The sequence below is a fragment of the Capsicum annuum genome, chromosome 9, assembly GCF_002878395.1.
Source record: "Capsicum annuum cultivar UCD-10X-F1 chromosome 9, UCD10Xv1.1, whole genome shotgun sequence".
Taxonomy (NCBI): Eukaryota; Viridiplantae; Streptophyta; class Magnoliopsida; order Solanales; family Solanaceae; genus Capsicum; species Capsicum annuum.
Window position 1 is genome coordinate 61,791,940 of NC_061119.1, and position 15,283 is coordinate 61,807,222.

At 35.4% G+C, this 15,283-nt stretch overlaps 1 protein-coding gene across 3 annotated transcripts; it reads left to right on the forward strand.

Moving 5' to 3' along the window:
• Nucleotides 1-9,965, forward strand: LOC107842757 (RNA polymerase II C-terminal domain phosphatase-like 2). 3 transcript variants are annotated; one of them, XM_047396809.1, is made up of 15 exons: nucleotides 1-500; nucleotides 2,142-2,612; nucleotides 4,234-4,444; nucleotides 4,795-4,952; nucleotides 5,044-5,114; nucleotides 5,203-5,308; nucleotides 5,391-5,477; nucleotides 5,635-5,773; nucleotides 5,868-6,226; nucleotides 6,297-6,360; nucleotides 7,069-7,196; nucleotides 7,301-7,354; nucleotides 7,863-7,959; nucleotides 8,703-8,860; nucleotides 9,632-9,965. In XM_047396809.1, exons 1-15 carry the CDS (start codon nucleotides 219-221, stop codon nucleotides 9,878-9,880), a joined length of 2,634 nt encoding a protein of 877 aa, XP_047252765.1. In that variant the 5' UTR covers nucleotides 1-218; the 3' UTR covers nucleotides 9,881-9,965. The 3 variants fall into 3 exon arrangements, with proteins under 3 accessions (XP_047252765.1, XP_016542225.2, XP_047252766.1); XM_016686739.2 differs by having other exon boundaries at nucleotides 6,309-6,360; XM_047396810.1 differs by having other exon boundaries at nucleotides 8,703-9,965.
• The last annotated feature ends 5,318 nt before the right edge of the window (nucleotides 9,966-15,283 follow it).

Consider the following 15,283-nt stretch of genomic DNA (forward strand, 5'->3'; position numbering starts at 1 on the left):
GAACCCGCTGCTTATTATAGAGCGAGAAAGGAGAGAAAAAGAGAGCGCGCCAGCTCTAGAGAGAGAAAAAATAGGTACACAACAATGGAGGAGTGAAGAGAGAGAGAGAAAATTCGAAAAATTCTCTTCAAGAAATTCTGATTCCTCTGTATTTTTTCTGTGGATTTTCATCCAATTGTTCATCACATTTTGCGCTGTTTTGGATTTGAATTTGAGTTATGAGTCGTTTAGGGGTGAAATCGGTGGTGTTTCATGGCGAAACGTGTTTAGGAGAGCTAGATACTATTCCAGTGAAGGATCAGAGTTTTCAATTTCCGAATAACGAGATACGGATCCATCATATCTCTACAAACAGTGAGCGGTGTCATCCTCTCTCTGTTCTGCAAACAATTATAGCACCTGTTCGTTGTAAGCTTGAACCGAACTTGAATTCGGTGCCAGTTGGTTCTGATCAGTCTCCGTTGATCAATCTTCACGCTTCCTGCTTCTATGAACTCAAGGTTAATGGAATAACGAACTTATGACCAGTTGTATAGTGCTGAATTTAATTATACTGTGAAATTACTGCACGCCTTGTATTTTGTTGTTGTTACTGTATTTTTGGTGATGATTTTGTTGTTTAACGTGAAATACTGACGCTACATTCGAATTGTTGTTTACGGAATTTTGTGACAATGAGACATGATGCTTGTTGATGATTTTACTTATAGTGTAAAATTACTTTGTGCTAATTAGGCGTAATGCTTATTGATGATTTTGTGTTTAATGAAATGCTGACTCTACACTTACTACGAAATTGCCAGTTGCTAATTGTTGTTTAGTTGTTGACGGAATTCTGTCACAATGAGACGTGATGCTTGATGATGATTTTGTGTTTAATGTGAATTGCTGACTATACATTTACTACGAAATTATGAGAGGTCAATTGTTGTTTACTCCCTCCGTTTCGAAATAGATTGCGCTTGTTGACTTGGCACTTCCGTCAAGAAAAATATTTATTAGGGGTTTATTTTACCAAATTAGCCTTATTAATTATGCTTTGAAAATATAAATTTGAATATATATACTTTATTTAGCCCTTTAATGATAAGGGTAGTATTGGAAGAACTTATTAAAATCCTCTTGATTTCATCAAAGGGACAACTATATTGAAACAAATATTTTTAGAAAGAGGGCCTATTAAAATGAAACGGAGGGAGTTGTTGTTTACAGAATTTCGTGACAATGAAACATGATGCTTGCTGATGATTTTACTTTTATTGTGAAATACTAACTCTACATTTACTACGAAATTATGAGAGGTCGATTGTTGTTTAGTTGTTTACGGAATTTCGTGGCAATTAGACATGATGCTTGTTGATGATTTTACATTTATTTTGAAATTTACTGGATGCAGTTGTATTTTTTGTTGTTATGGAATTTTGTGCTAACGAGAGGCAATGCTTCTTGTTGCTTTTTGTGTTTAATTGTGAAGTGCTGACTCTGCATTTACTACGAAATTACGGGTGGCCAATTGTTGTTTAGTTGTTTACGGAATTTTGTGACACTGAGACATGATGGTTGTTGGTGATTTTACATTTATTCTGAAATTTACTGGATGCAGTTGTTTCATTTTAATTGTTTACTCCAAATTTTTTGACAGTGAGAAATGTTTGTGGCATTTTATGTACTTGTGTATACAAAATTTATTAGCAGTGCTATAGTTGCAGTTATTTTGTGTGATTTTGTAGGTTTATGATATGTAAGGGAGTAATTGTGGCATTTTCACGTGGATGTATATGTGAACTATTTTGTGATGTTATGATTTAATGATGAGGATGCTGGATGACTTTGCTGCTCTGCATTTATTATATGTTTTTTTGGCATTTATGTTTCTATTGGAAATAATTGATATTTCTCATATGAGATGTAGACAGGCTTGTCTTGTATTTTTGCACTAAAAATGAAAGAGATGTGCTAAAGCTATTGTTGGAAATGTGATTTTGTCTGGAGTAGACATAACATTAGTTCTGAGGACTGAGAAATCCCGAATTGATGCATTAAATGATGTGTAATTGATGTTTTGTGGCTATAATATAATGTACTTTTATGGATAAATTGTCTGCTGACATTTTTGTTCCATTTCCTTGGTCTTTGTGTAGACTGCAGTAGTCTTGCTGGGGGAAGAAGAAATACATTTGGTAGCAATGCCAAGTAAGCAGAAAAAGTTCCCCTGTTTTTGGTGCTATTCAGTGCCCTTAGGTCTGTATAGTGCTTGTTTACGAATGTTGAATATGAGGTGTTTATCAATTGTTTTCGATCTGGACGAGACTTTAATTGTTGCAAATACAATGAAGTCATTTGAGGATAGAATTGAGGCTTTGCGGGGTTGGGTTGCACGAGAGACGGATCCAATTCGGTTATCTGGAATGTCTGCTGAGATGAAGAGGTATATGGAGGATCGTGCACTGTTGAAACAGTACTCGGAGAGTGATTCAGTTGCTGACGGTGGAAAAGTATATAAAGCCCAACAAGAGGAGGTGCTACAGTTATCTGAAGGGCAAGAGCGTGTAGTTCGGCCAGTCATAAGGTTGCTGGAAAGGAATGTGGTCCTTACGCGGATTAATCCAGAGGTAATAAGATAGGGAGGCTTCTTTCATTTATCTGTTATGCCTTATCTTTGATTCTTATTATGGCGAACACATCTAAGGCATGCATGTTCTCAATTTATTCTACTTTTCCCATCATGGAGAATACCCCCTGCTAAGTGCACCTTTACGGTGCTAGTGGAAGGTGATGAGTTGCATGCCGTGATATACTTGTGGAGTATTGGTTTGTCTGTTGGCTCTTTTGTTGTAGGTTGTCATTAAATTCTTAATATTTCCCTATTATTCTTTTCATTTCTTAGTATTTTAGGTATATAATGAAAGTGTATGCAGTGCATTGAGGCAAGTTGTTGATTGAATTTTGAAGTTGAGTAGAGGAAGCTTTATGGTTTCTCATACAAAATGGAGTACTTTTGTGGGATAGTATATTGAGTTGTTAATTCAAATGATTTACCTAGCTTCACAGTATCTGAAAGTTCGGTGCTTAAACATTTGCTGTTATCCTGTCTTTATATTTCACCTGTTATCAATATGCTTATTAGTTAAAACCTTCTATTTTTTTGGGACAACTGTGATCAATCACTCAACAATTATGCCTTTTTCTTTTCAGAAAGCTTACACACTGTTTGAAATCTTGTAGACAAGGTTTTATGTATAGTTTATTGATGATCTGTGCTTGAGATATTGTTTGATCTACTCCTTAGTGATGCCGTTGATAATTTCATGAACTTCCAAGTTGTTGTAGTCATACAATTTCTAGGCATTTTGAGACCATTCAGTGTCAAACATAATATCCCTTTGTTACTTTTAATTTGCTTTGTAAAACCCCTTTTCCTCATCTAATTTCCAGAAGTTCATGTAACTGATACGTTTTCAGTCCCAAATAGGGCTTTCTGAGAAATGATTTTCGTTGCTGGTTTTCAATAGCATGCTTTTTCTATATGGTGGGTGTTTGCATAATAGGTTTTAGTTTATACTACATTTTGATCCAATGCTGAGGTTAGTTTTGGAATACACTGGGTTTTTTGTTGTTGTTGTTGTTGTTGTTGCTGAGGTTAGTGATGCTTCTTGTGTTCTTGTGTCAAGAGAAGGAGAGCAGATTGAACCATACTGTTGGCTAAGTTACTCATTTATTTTCCCTCACCGTGAAGATGTTTGTAATATACTCTGTGGTATTTATTGGTCCCTCGTTGCAGAAGGTGTTTGACGAATTTTATGGATTTGAGTTCCTTTCGTCATTATATATGTGCACTTCATGACGCTGATGGTCTTTACACATGTAAATTTGCTAATCCACCAGCATAGGCAAAGTTGGATACCCCCATGGGCTGATCACACTTAGAAATCTGCATCCTAATCTGTGTGAATTGCTGGAAGGAAGCGTTTGGAGGAGTGGCAAGCATCCACCTCTGGTCTTTGTTCTTTTATGGCTCTTCCATTCATTCAATATTTATGTTCATGTAGCTAAATCTGGATGTTTGGCCTTCTAGTCTACTGCCACTGGAATATCTAGGGGTTTTACAGATATCGTTGTTACACTGGAATGTGAACTTGAATTCAGTTGGACATTTTGCAACACATTATGGTTGTCTCGTGATTTTAATTTTTGAGCTTCACACATTTCTCATCATGGGAACTTCTTGTGCAGAATCGGGATACCAGCGTGCTAGTTAGATTACGTCCTGCTTGGGATGAGTTGAGAACTTATTTGACGGCGAAAGGTCGGAAAAGGTTTGAAGTATATGTTTGCACCATGGCAGAGAGAGATTATGCATTGGAGATTTGGAGGCTACTTGACCCTGGGTCACACCTCATTAATGGCAAGCAATTGACGGACCGGGTTGTATGTGTCAAATCAGGTTAGGACCTAGAATACTTTCCTGCGTTATGACTCCTTAGATAAATAATCTTCTGTTCTTCCATGCATGGTAACACTACCCCTCTTCCTTATCCTGACCAGAGAAATGATCAACCTCTTCTTACAGAATAAGTAATGAAAGATATGTCTTCTTGTTTTTGATTTATGTCGTTCTAAGCTCATTGGTAGTATGTTTTTTAGCTTCTAATGTTATAGTGGCAATGATATCGAAAAGGCTGCCAACTGTGATTGCTTCTGATCAGCGGACTATAATACCCTTTCCTCTTGAACTGGTATTATAAAACGTCTTTATTTAACCAAGTAAATCATCTATCTTATTTTATCCAACAGGAGCCAAGAAGTCTTTACTCACTGTCTTCCAAAATGGCAATTGTCATCCAAAATTGGCGATGGTTATTGATGACCGATTAAAAGTGTGGGAAGATAAAGATCAACCTCGTGTTCATGTTGTCCCTGCTTTTATTCCATATTATGCTCCACAAGCAGAGGTGTGTGTTTTTCCATTTCAAATGATTTCAGTATCATCTTCTTTTTCTTTTGGTCACATTGAGACTGAATGGGAACTTCTTTATCGAGTAGATGGCCAATGCAGTTCCAGTCCTGTGTGTGGCGAGAAATGTTGCTTGTGATGTTAGAGGTCGTTTCTTCAAGTAAGTTCATTCTCAGTCTTCAGAGGAGGCATTTAAGTTTAATTCAATTAAGTAGTTTTTTCTCTGATCCATTTTCTTTGTCAATCAGAGAGTTTGATGAAGGTCTACTCCGAAAGATCTGTGAAATCTTCTATGAAGATGAGGTTGTAAATTTACCTTCTGCACCTGATGTTAGCAACTACTTAATGTCCGAGGTATTCATCTACAAGCTCTTTAAATTACAACTTGAAATGAAGGCTGATCATTATGATGAGGGTTTGTTTTCTTTACTCTAAGGATGCTGGTTTTGTGTCATCTGGAAATTTTGCTCCTATTCCCGAGGGAATGTACGGGCCTGAAGTTGCACAAAGGTTGCATCAACAGGTATGGTTTTAACTGTTATTAGTTCCTATCTTGACTTCTTATCACATGATTGACCCCAAAAAGAAAACTTGGAAGCGTAACACGTCACATATCAAATCAAGTACTTGATTTTTCAGCCAGTCATTTGCTTATCTTCTCATGTATATGTTCTATCCAGGAGGGAAAAGTTAATATGAATGCTGTTCCTCCTTTCACGAGTAACAATCCTGATATGAAGTCAGGAAGCTCCCAGCTTACGGGTGGAACTGCTGCAAATGTACCTGCTCAATCAATGAGACCAGTTCAATCTTCAGAAAGTATACAAACCTGTCTTTACCTGCAGCTATATAATTGATGTATTAATCATTTTGGTTTCCCAACCAGTAGTTCATTTTGTTTGTGTGTGCTTAGAACCAAGTTTACTGGGAGCGCCATTCAGACGAGATAACAGTTTTTCTGAAGCTGATGCTGATGGGAAGAGAAGGTACCCCATATTGAATCCTAGCCAGGATATGAGGTATCGTGGTTCAGCAGAACCTCCTTTATTATCTAGAATGCCTCAGAAACCACCCATACTGCCCATACCGTCACAGGGTGGTTGGTTGGTGGAAGATGACCTAAATAAAGGACAGATGGGTAGTCGATCACCTGGAATTTTTCAAGAATCTGATGCATCAAGGTATGATAAACAGAGAGGTCATCAGATTCTCAGTCAAGGTGCAACAAGCACGGTGTTACCAACATATGCATCTACGGGGAAGAATGGGGAGGTACTTGCTGCTGCTTCCATCTGAAATAGTTAAAGACTCTCTTCCTGCTGACTAATTCATTCGGGTACAGAACTCTTTGCAGGCAAATTCCAGGCATGATATGCACAGACAGAATTCTCTTATTCATCAGACAGGTGAGTTTGAGTTCACTCTTACATACTGTTTTATTGCGTATTGTTATTTTCAATCCCTTTTTTGCTGTTGTGAAGTTGATTATGAGCAAAAGTTGGGTTTTAGGAAGGAATGCATTTAGTAAACACACTAGTTTTTGCTCTTGGGGTTAGGTAGCCATCTCAGTGACTCTTTTGGGAATGAATGTAGTTAAGTTAATGGCTGGTATTAAGTTTGACTGCAGTTGTTGCTGCTACTGTTGTTCTCCTAAGAGCTAGTTTTCAGCTTGCGATTTTGAGCCCCGGCTATCAAATAACAAATTCAACTAGTTGCATGTTTACTTATCAATTAAGACGGGATTTAATTTATAAAAGTAAATAAAGAAGGCTAGAATTGAATACTTTGACTTGTTGATTGCCAGGATGGTGGCATGTGTGTATTTTTATTGATCAAGATAGTGTTTGGAAGGAGTTCAAAAGATGTTCTTCGATAATCTTGAATTCTAGAAGCAAAATTTTGGTTATGGGATGTGCACTTTATAGATTGTCTTTAGTTTGGTATCAGGGAGAACAAGTATGGGAAGGTTTGGGGAAGGTCGAGAAAGAGATCCGCTATGTTCGTTTTGACACATACAGTCTCTTTAATCTGTTCTCCGTTTCCTTATTTATGCCTTCTCTTCGTCAAGTTTATAACATATGCTTGCTAGGCTAATTGTACTGTGCCCTTGACAGAGGGTAGGTTCTCTCAACATCAGTCTCTATTTAACAACAGAGAATCTCAACTAGAAGCTATGAGAATGAACTTACCATCTTTAGCTACTGGGGTGCTGCAAGAAATTGCACGACGATGCAACTCAAAGGTATGTGCTACATACTTTTTAGCCAAGATGATACCCCTCGCTGTTTGTGTTGATTTTTCTTGGCTGTCATAGTAAGAGTTCCACCAATTTGTCTTGCTTTGTAGGTTGAGTTCAGGCCTGTGGTGAGCACTGTTGAGGAATTGCAATTTTCAGTTGAGGTTAGAGAATTCTTTATAAAAGAATGATTTTCACATATCTGAAGCTATTGCAGGGATTGATTAATTGCATTATTGTCGTATAAATATGAAGAGAAATTTCTGTTTAGCAGCACTAGTTTCCATTGATAGTAATAATATTCTTCTTCTTTGATTCTAATGGGATACTAGGAAATAGTGTGCAAGGTGTAACGGCTGATGGGATACTTGAAAGTATTGTGTTGATGACTTTGACATTCATGGATCTGTATATTCTAGTTGAGACAATTAAAATTTTATTATATATGTGAGACGTGCTGTGATGAACTGTGTGGATGTATGTCTTGATATTTGACTCTGAAAATTGGCGAGTGCTTATGAACTGTCTGGTAGTGTCTCCCTTTGAAGATAATTGTTTTGATCTGGGAGTGTGCTCCTGTTCATATAAAAGTGCATGATCATTTTGGCATCTGCATTTAGACAAATAGCCTAAGGTTTTATGTTCAGAACTCTGAGCCTGAGTAATCTGTAGGTCTTCTTCACTGGTGAGAGAGTTGGTGTCGGAATGGGTAAGACTAGGAAGGATGCTCAACAACAGGCAGCTGAGAATGCACTTCGTAACTTGGCTGGTAAGATCCTGAGCTAATGCCGTGGTGGAAATTCATTTTTCTTGCAACTATTTCAAAAGAGGATTTGCATAATGAGTAAATTCTTAAGATCAGATTCTCATGTTAAGTAAGTTCTTAAAAACTGTGTCTGGTGCAGTGTTATCTAAAGACATTTCTTCATTTCTTAAAACAATGAATTGATTCGAAGTTGGGTATTATTGCTTCGGGGGCAAGCATGAGCTTTAGAGAAGTTTGTGCTTCAAACAATGGTGCATAAAGTGATTCTAGCAAGAATATATTGGTTCTTTAAGTTTTGAGGAGTTGGATTAACAACGGAATTATTGTATACTGCATGCTGGAGTTGGTTTTTATCATTGCAATGTAAACTTTTATTGGACCAAATTCATTGATTTTTGATATTGTAGTTTCCAGTAAATTCTGCACTTCACATCAAATAAGCGTGTGCTTCACTTCTCACTTTTGCTTCAAGCCCCATGGACTTCATTGGTTTTTTCGCTTTCAAAAACGCCTGTCTCGTGTTTTAGCAGAATTATCCTTCATTTCCTTAGTTATCACTTTTACATGATGTCTGTCATTATATCACTCTTGCCAATTCTGACATGCTACACCTATATCTGAATTCAATATCATTTTATGATAAGATCCAGGATTTGCTTTAATTTCTTTTCCCTTTTGAAGTTACTTGTCAGGATACAAGTTATTTTTGAGAGAGAATTTGTTGACTAATATTTGCTTTTATGCAGATAAATACATCTCATACGTTACATCGCACCCTCGAGTAGCGGATAAAGACTTCGATAAGATTTCAGTGGAAAATGAAAATGGGTTCTTGTGGGACACAGTCAATAACATGGATGAACGGTCGGTGGAGGATAGATTACCTCAAGTAAATGTTTCGGAGGTGGGAGTTAATGGCAATGCTGCTCATGAATGATTATTTAGTTCTTTCAAAAAGTGACTGGTCTTTGGCTAAGGGGTCTGCACAGAAGCAAACCTTGGGGATGGGTTGAGATTATTTGGGTTTCCACCCCTCTTTCCTTGGATTGTGTTGTACCAGAGTCAGGAGCAAAACAGGAAATTCTGGAGCTTGTTGGCCTCTACTTTGTTCATCTGGGTAATGTAGGCTATCCTTCATGCTTCTTATCTTGGAGGTATAATGGTGGTGCTTAGTTCTTATTCCACCTTTCTCTTGCCCATCACAATTTTGTTCTCAAGTAACTTCTGCCGGTAGTCCTGTTCTTCTCCTTTTCTCATTTGGTCCTAAAAGGTAGTCTACTCCTAACTGTAATGCTGTCTGTCTTCCAATAGCTTCTTGTCTCTGCTCTTGGTGAAGAATTTTGATAATTTCCTATTCTTCCTCAGATACCCCTCGACTTAAAACTCTGGCTTCTTGAGATTTCCTGAGTTGCTATTGGACTTGTGGTGCAATGGTCAGAGTGATCAATTCACCCAGGTCATCTTAAGGCCAAAGCATAAGAGTTTATCTCAAGCCAAGTTCCCCAATTCCCTAATTTGCTTTATTTATCTGCTCCGGGAAGTCCGTCTTTGAACTTTTAAGTGCTGAGCAAGTTCTGGAATGAAGAATTCATGTTCTTCGTTTGGTAAATACCAACTTTAGTTATTTCTTGATTGTGTAGACACTAACCATCCTATCCGTCTAATGTCCAAACAGAAGGGCTATTGCCACCTATCTGCAAAGGGACATTTGGTAGCGGAACAGTCTTCACAACCATCAAATTGGCTACTTTGGGGTGCCTTCAGGATTTTCCCGCCATATGTTACGGAGAAAATGGATTTTCTCTTCCGCTTTACTCTCATTGGAGAAGTGATTCGTACATTTTTTTATACAAGGGCTATTTTGGTGTCCTTGTTTCTGCCGCAAGAGTTTGTAACTATCTATTTTCTTGCAGTTCATTTTTAATCAAAATACATTCAAATTTCTCTATTATAATCTGTTTGTTCGGGGTTTTTATTGACGTTAATGGCAATTGGCTGTTGCATACCTATGACATTTGACATTTAGATCATATTTTCCAACAACGCTGCAATGTAATCCTAATCCCACAAGTGGGGGTTTGGGAGGATGGTGTACAAATCATACCTCTGCTCTATGATACAGACTCTATGATACTGTTTCTGATAAGACTTGGATTTAAAAAAAGCATATGCAAGTTGGTAGGAAAAGGAAAGAAGAAGGGGCAGTAGCAATAATAAGATAATGTAAAATGAATACGAAAGAAAAATAATAACCAAATAATGTGATAATCCAAGTGTGCACACACAGCAAGTACAAGTGATAACTGACATGAGGATACTGCTAGTACCGCCAGCAACAAAGATGTCCAAGCAAGACCACCAAGCAAGGCAATTTTTATTTTTGATATCAATATCAAAACTTCAACAGATATTGATAGTTCATTAATTAAAGAGTAAGCATTAAAAATACATATAATTTTTTTTTTTTAGTTTTATACTTAAACTAATGGAAGTGTGAGAAATATATTTAAACTATCACTTTTAATTAAGGGTGTCAAGTACCCGTCCCGGTAAGCCCTAGGGCTTTAGGGTTCCAGGTCCTGGGCCGGTTATTTTTTTAAAATGGGTCCGGCTAACTCAGCCCGAATCAAGTCTGGTCCAGACCCGTCGGTTAACCGGCCCGGTTCGGCCCGAATACCTTATTTTTTTAAAAAAATAAAAAATAAAAAATTTGGAATTTTGGGCCAAACTAGCCGTTGGCCCAACGGCTATATAACCGTTTTTGGGTCCAAACGGCTAGTTTGGGCCCATTTATTTAAAAAAAAAATTAACTTTAAAAAATATGTTTTAATCCCAAAAAAATTCTATAAATACCCTACAACTTCAAATCATTTTTTACACAATTTTTCACTCTCTCAAATCTCATTCTCTCTCAAATCTCAATTCTCAATTCTCAAATATTCAATATATTTAATTTCTTAAAGTGTTCACTTTAATTTTTTAATTTTTCGTTTACAAAGTACGAGCGGAAGTTTCTAAAGTCGCAACCTTCGGATACTTCCAAAATTTGGTATTGTCGTTCCATCTCTTACGTTTAATTTTTATTTATTGTATTGATTGTTTAATATTTAATTTTATTATATTTGTGTATTTTGAATATTTTTAGTTTAATTTAATTTATATTATGGATAAATTAAGAAACATCGCTACTAAAGGTGTTAAAATTTTTTATCCCGGAAGCGGTAGTGGTAGTAAAAAGCAAATTACTAGCGGTAGAGGTAGTTCAAGTAGTAGATATACCCGTGTGCCTTCGCTTCCGGTACCGCTTGGTACACATTTTGAGGAAGAAATAGGTGTAGGTGCTCACGATATGGATTATGTAGAAGCTCAGGAAAATTACGGTATGGAAGAAGAAAATGAAGTAGATGCGGTTAATTTAGACAAAGATAATGAAAATATTGCTGAGACACGCGCAGTATGAGATGCTAACGTTAGATCTGAATCGGTTAATCTCTCTCCCCGTCCTCCCAATGCCCCAAGACCTCGTAAAAGAACTAGTGTTGCATTGAAATTTTTTGAACGTATATCAGGTGCAATGAAATATTTGTCAACAAATATATAAGCATAGAAGTGGAGGCAAGCAAGGGGGTACGGGTACGTTAATAAGACATATAGCTGAAGATCACAAAAAGAGTTAAATATTGCACAAGGTGGTGGGGATGTTGGTGGGCCAAGACAAACTAGAATGGACCCAGCAATCGATCACGCAGCGAATAAGTATAATAAATTGAGGGACTGGGAAGAAATAGCTAAAATGGTAGCTGTGGGTTGTTTGCCTTTTAGTTTTCCTTCTTTTGATGCTTTTATTCGTTATATACAAGCAATTTATAATCCTATGTTTAACGGTATTCCTAGAACTACTTGTCGGTCTGATATTCTTAGACTCCATTCACAATATTGTTTTTATTTATCAACATTGTTAAAAAATATTCAATGTAGATTGTCCATAACTTCTGATCTTGGTCGTGCTGTAAATAAAAATGGTTATTTAACCGTTACTTGTCATTAGATGGATAGTAATTTCGTGATGCAAAAACGTATTCTTGCTTTTTTATATGATGAAGATCGTAAACATACTAGACAATTTATTGCTGATTCTATTGTTAAAATTGCCGGATATTATGGTATCGAAAATAAAATTTTATGTATTGCTTTTGATAATGCTTCTAACAACAAGATTGCTATAACAAAAATAAAATCTACGCTATCTCCGCCCTTGCCTGAAATTTTTCATATTAAGTGTGCATGTCATATATATAATTTAATTGTAAAAGATGGTCTTGAGTTTTTTGAACTTTATATTGAAAAAATTCATCTTACCGTTGGTTTTATTCAAGGAAATAATCGTAGATCGAGAATTAGAGAATTTAAAGTTAAATGTCAAGAAAATGGACTTACACCGATTTTGATGCCTGAGGAAATTGATATTAGATGGAATTCTACGTATGAATTTTTAAAAACTTGTTATAAATATAGAATTTCTATTACACTAGCTTTTAACCAACATTGCGGTTCATTTGTTGATTCTGCTGATTGCATGCTACATAATTCTGATTGGGTTGTAATTAATGATCTTGTTAAGTTTTTAGAAAAAATTTATGTAGCTGCGGTTGAATTTTTCGGTGCTTATTATCCTACTGTTTGTAATATTTTGGCATATATAGCCGATATTTCTGGTTTGCTCAAAGAATATAAAAATAAAGAAAGTTATAAAGAAGCTGTTGGCGCCATGTTTACGAAATTTAAAAAATATTTTTTTCCGATTCCCCCTGTTTACTTGGTTGGTGCTATGCAAAATCCGTGCATGAAATATAATAATATATGACACTTTAGTACTCTTATTTATACTAACTTAGAAATAAATACTAACCATGATTCTGAACAAGTACAACCTGATTTGTGGGCGGCTACGGCTGATGCAAAGGATTACACAGAAAAATTATATAATCACTATGCTGATTTATTTGATTTAGCCGTACCTACAAATATCACTCCAACTGTCGCTCCTCATCCTCCCGAGGAGCCATCATCTTCTAAAAGGTCGGTACATAGTGGTTTTTCTGATTCATTTTATGATTTAAATTGTTGGAACAGTGTTGATGAGAGAACTTACACATCAACTTATCGGGAAGAGCTGAAATATTATCTTCGAACGGCACCAAAGGATCGTAGACGATGGATCGACACGTTGGATTGGTGGAGGAGTAATGAAACACAATATCCTGTGCTTTCAAGATTAGCTAGACATATCTTGAATGTTCCAATGTCAACCGTTGCATCAGAGAGCGCCTTTAGTCAGGGACGACAGCAGCTTGGAGACAACCGACACGCATTAGGAAGCAATGCAATGAATGTTCTAGTTTGCCTCAGAGATTGGATTAGAGCGGAAAGAAGAAACCAAGGAATGGAACCGGAGCCGAGCGACGAGCTGAAACATGAAGAAATTATGACTTCACGGGAGAACTCAGCAGAATCAAGTCCAATGCATGGTTTTGCCCCCATTGACTTCGACTATCCTATGCAAGTTCCTGTTAATATTAACATGAATGAGTTGGAAAAAATGATGCATAATTTATAGATTTTTCATTCATGTAAATTATAAATTTTGGATCATTTTGCAATCAATAAAATTCCCCAAATTTATTCACTCCTTAGTCCTTGATTTTTATATTTTTTCATTTAACGATTTAAAATTTTAAATTGAATTTCTAGTTTTCTACTTTAAATTAAAAACTTACTTCTAATATATTATTAATTTACTACCAAATATTATTAATTTATTATATTAAGTAGCATATGTTTTGTATATTTGTGCATATATCTTCTATAGAAGTGTATATTTAACGTATACATGTGTATATATTTTATAAATTAGTATATAAGTATATTTATATTGTAATGTATATATAATGTAGTATATTTTTTAAGTAGTAGTATATATACATTGAATAGTGCGTATACACGTGTATATATCTTCTATAGAAGTGTATATTTAACGTATACATATGTATATGTTTTATAAATTAGTATATAAGTATATCTATATATATTGTAATGTATATATATTGTAGTATATTTTATAAGTAGTAGTATATATACATTGAATGGTGCGTATATATGAGTAATTGACTAATTGTGTATATCTGTATATATTTTTTAAATTCTAATGTAGTATATACTATATATATAGTGTATATATATTATTTAACGTATTTATAATGTATATAGGTGGGTATATGCAATGTCTATTGAAAGAAAGTTTTTTTTTTTTTAATATTTTTGACCGGGTTTGACCAATCTTTTAACCGGATTTGACCGGATTTTGGTGGGTTTGATCGGGTTGGGTTAAGTGGGCGGGGTTAGGGTGGGTTTTAATTTTTTTTACTGTTTGGCCCGGCCGGACCCGTCTAGTGCCAAAACCGGCCCTTAACCGGCCCTCAACCCAGTTAAAATAGAGGGCCGGTTCCGGGTTGGTCCGGCCCGGCCCGTTTGACACCCATACTTTTAGTTTGAGAAATACACTTAAACTATTACTTATTAGTTTGAGACACACCTATAAAAGTCGATTAATCCAAATATTTGCTTACAAACTCTTTAGGTATGTCTAGCCATTAAAAATCAGTCCACATGACGTATTTTTATTTTGTTTGCTAACAAATTATTTTTTTATTTTTTAATTAATTTTTATTCATTTTGAGGTGTGTTTCTCACACCCTCAATAGTTTAGAAAAAATGACAGTTTAGATGTACTTTTGACACATCACTCTTAATTAAAATAAGAAGCTAATACAGTATTAGTATAAGATTTTTCAACTCTTAATTAAAATAAGAAGCTAATACAGTATTAGTATGGGATGTTTCAAAAATAGCGATATTTTGTTGTAAAACTCACTTTTCATAGTCATATTTTACACAATTATCATTTATAGCCGTTGTATGTAGTTTACGCCTGTTGTATTCGATTTTATCAATAGTCTGTATTCATACAAAATATAAATACAGTACCTATTTAGCCGTTGTATTCGATTCACATCCGTTGTATTCATTTTTACTCAGTGGTTTGTATTCATAAAAAACATAAATACACTACATATTTAGTCTCGTAAAAAACACTATCATTTTTTTCTTTTTATTTTTTTATATTTGATTTCGTGTTTTCCTCGTTTTTTCTTCTTTTTTTATTTTTTTCTCTCTTTTATCTCTAACTTCTATTTCTCTTTTTTTTTTTAAATTTTTTTTTTGTTTTCTTTTTTGTACTTATTTTCTTTATCATTTTTTTTAATTCTAT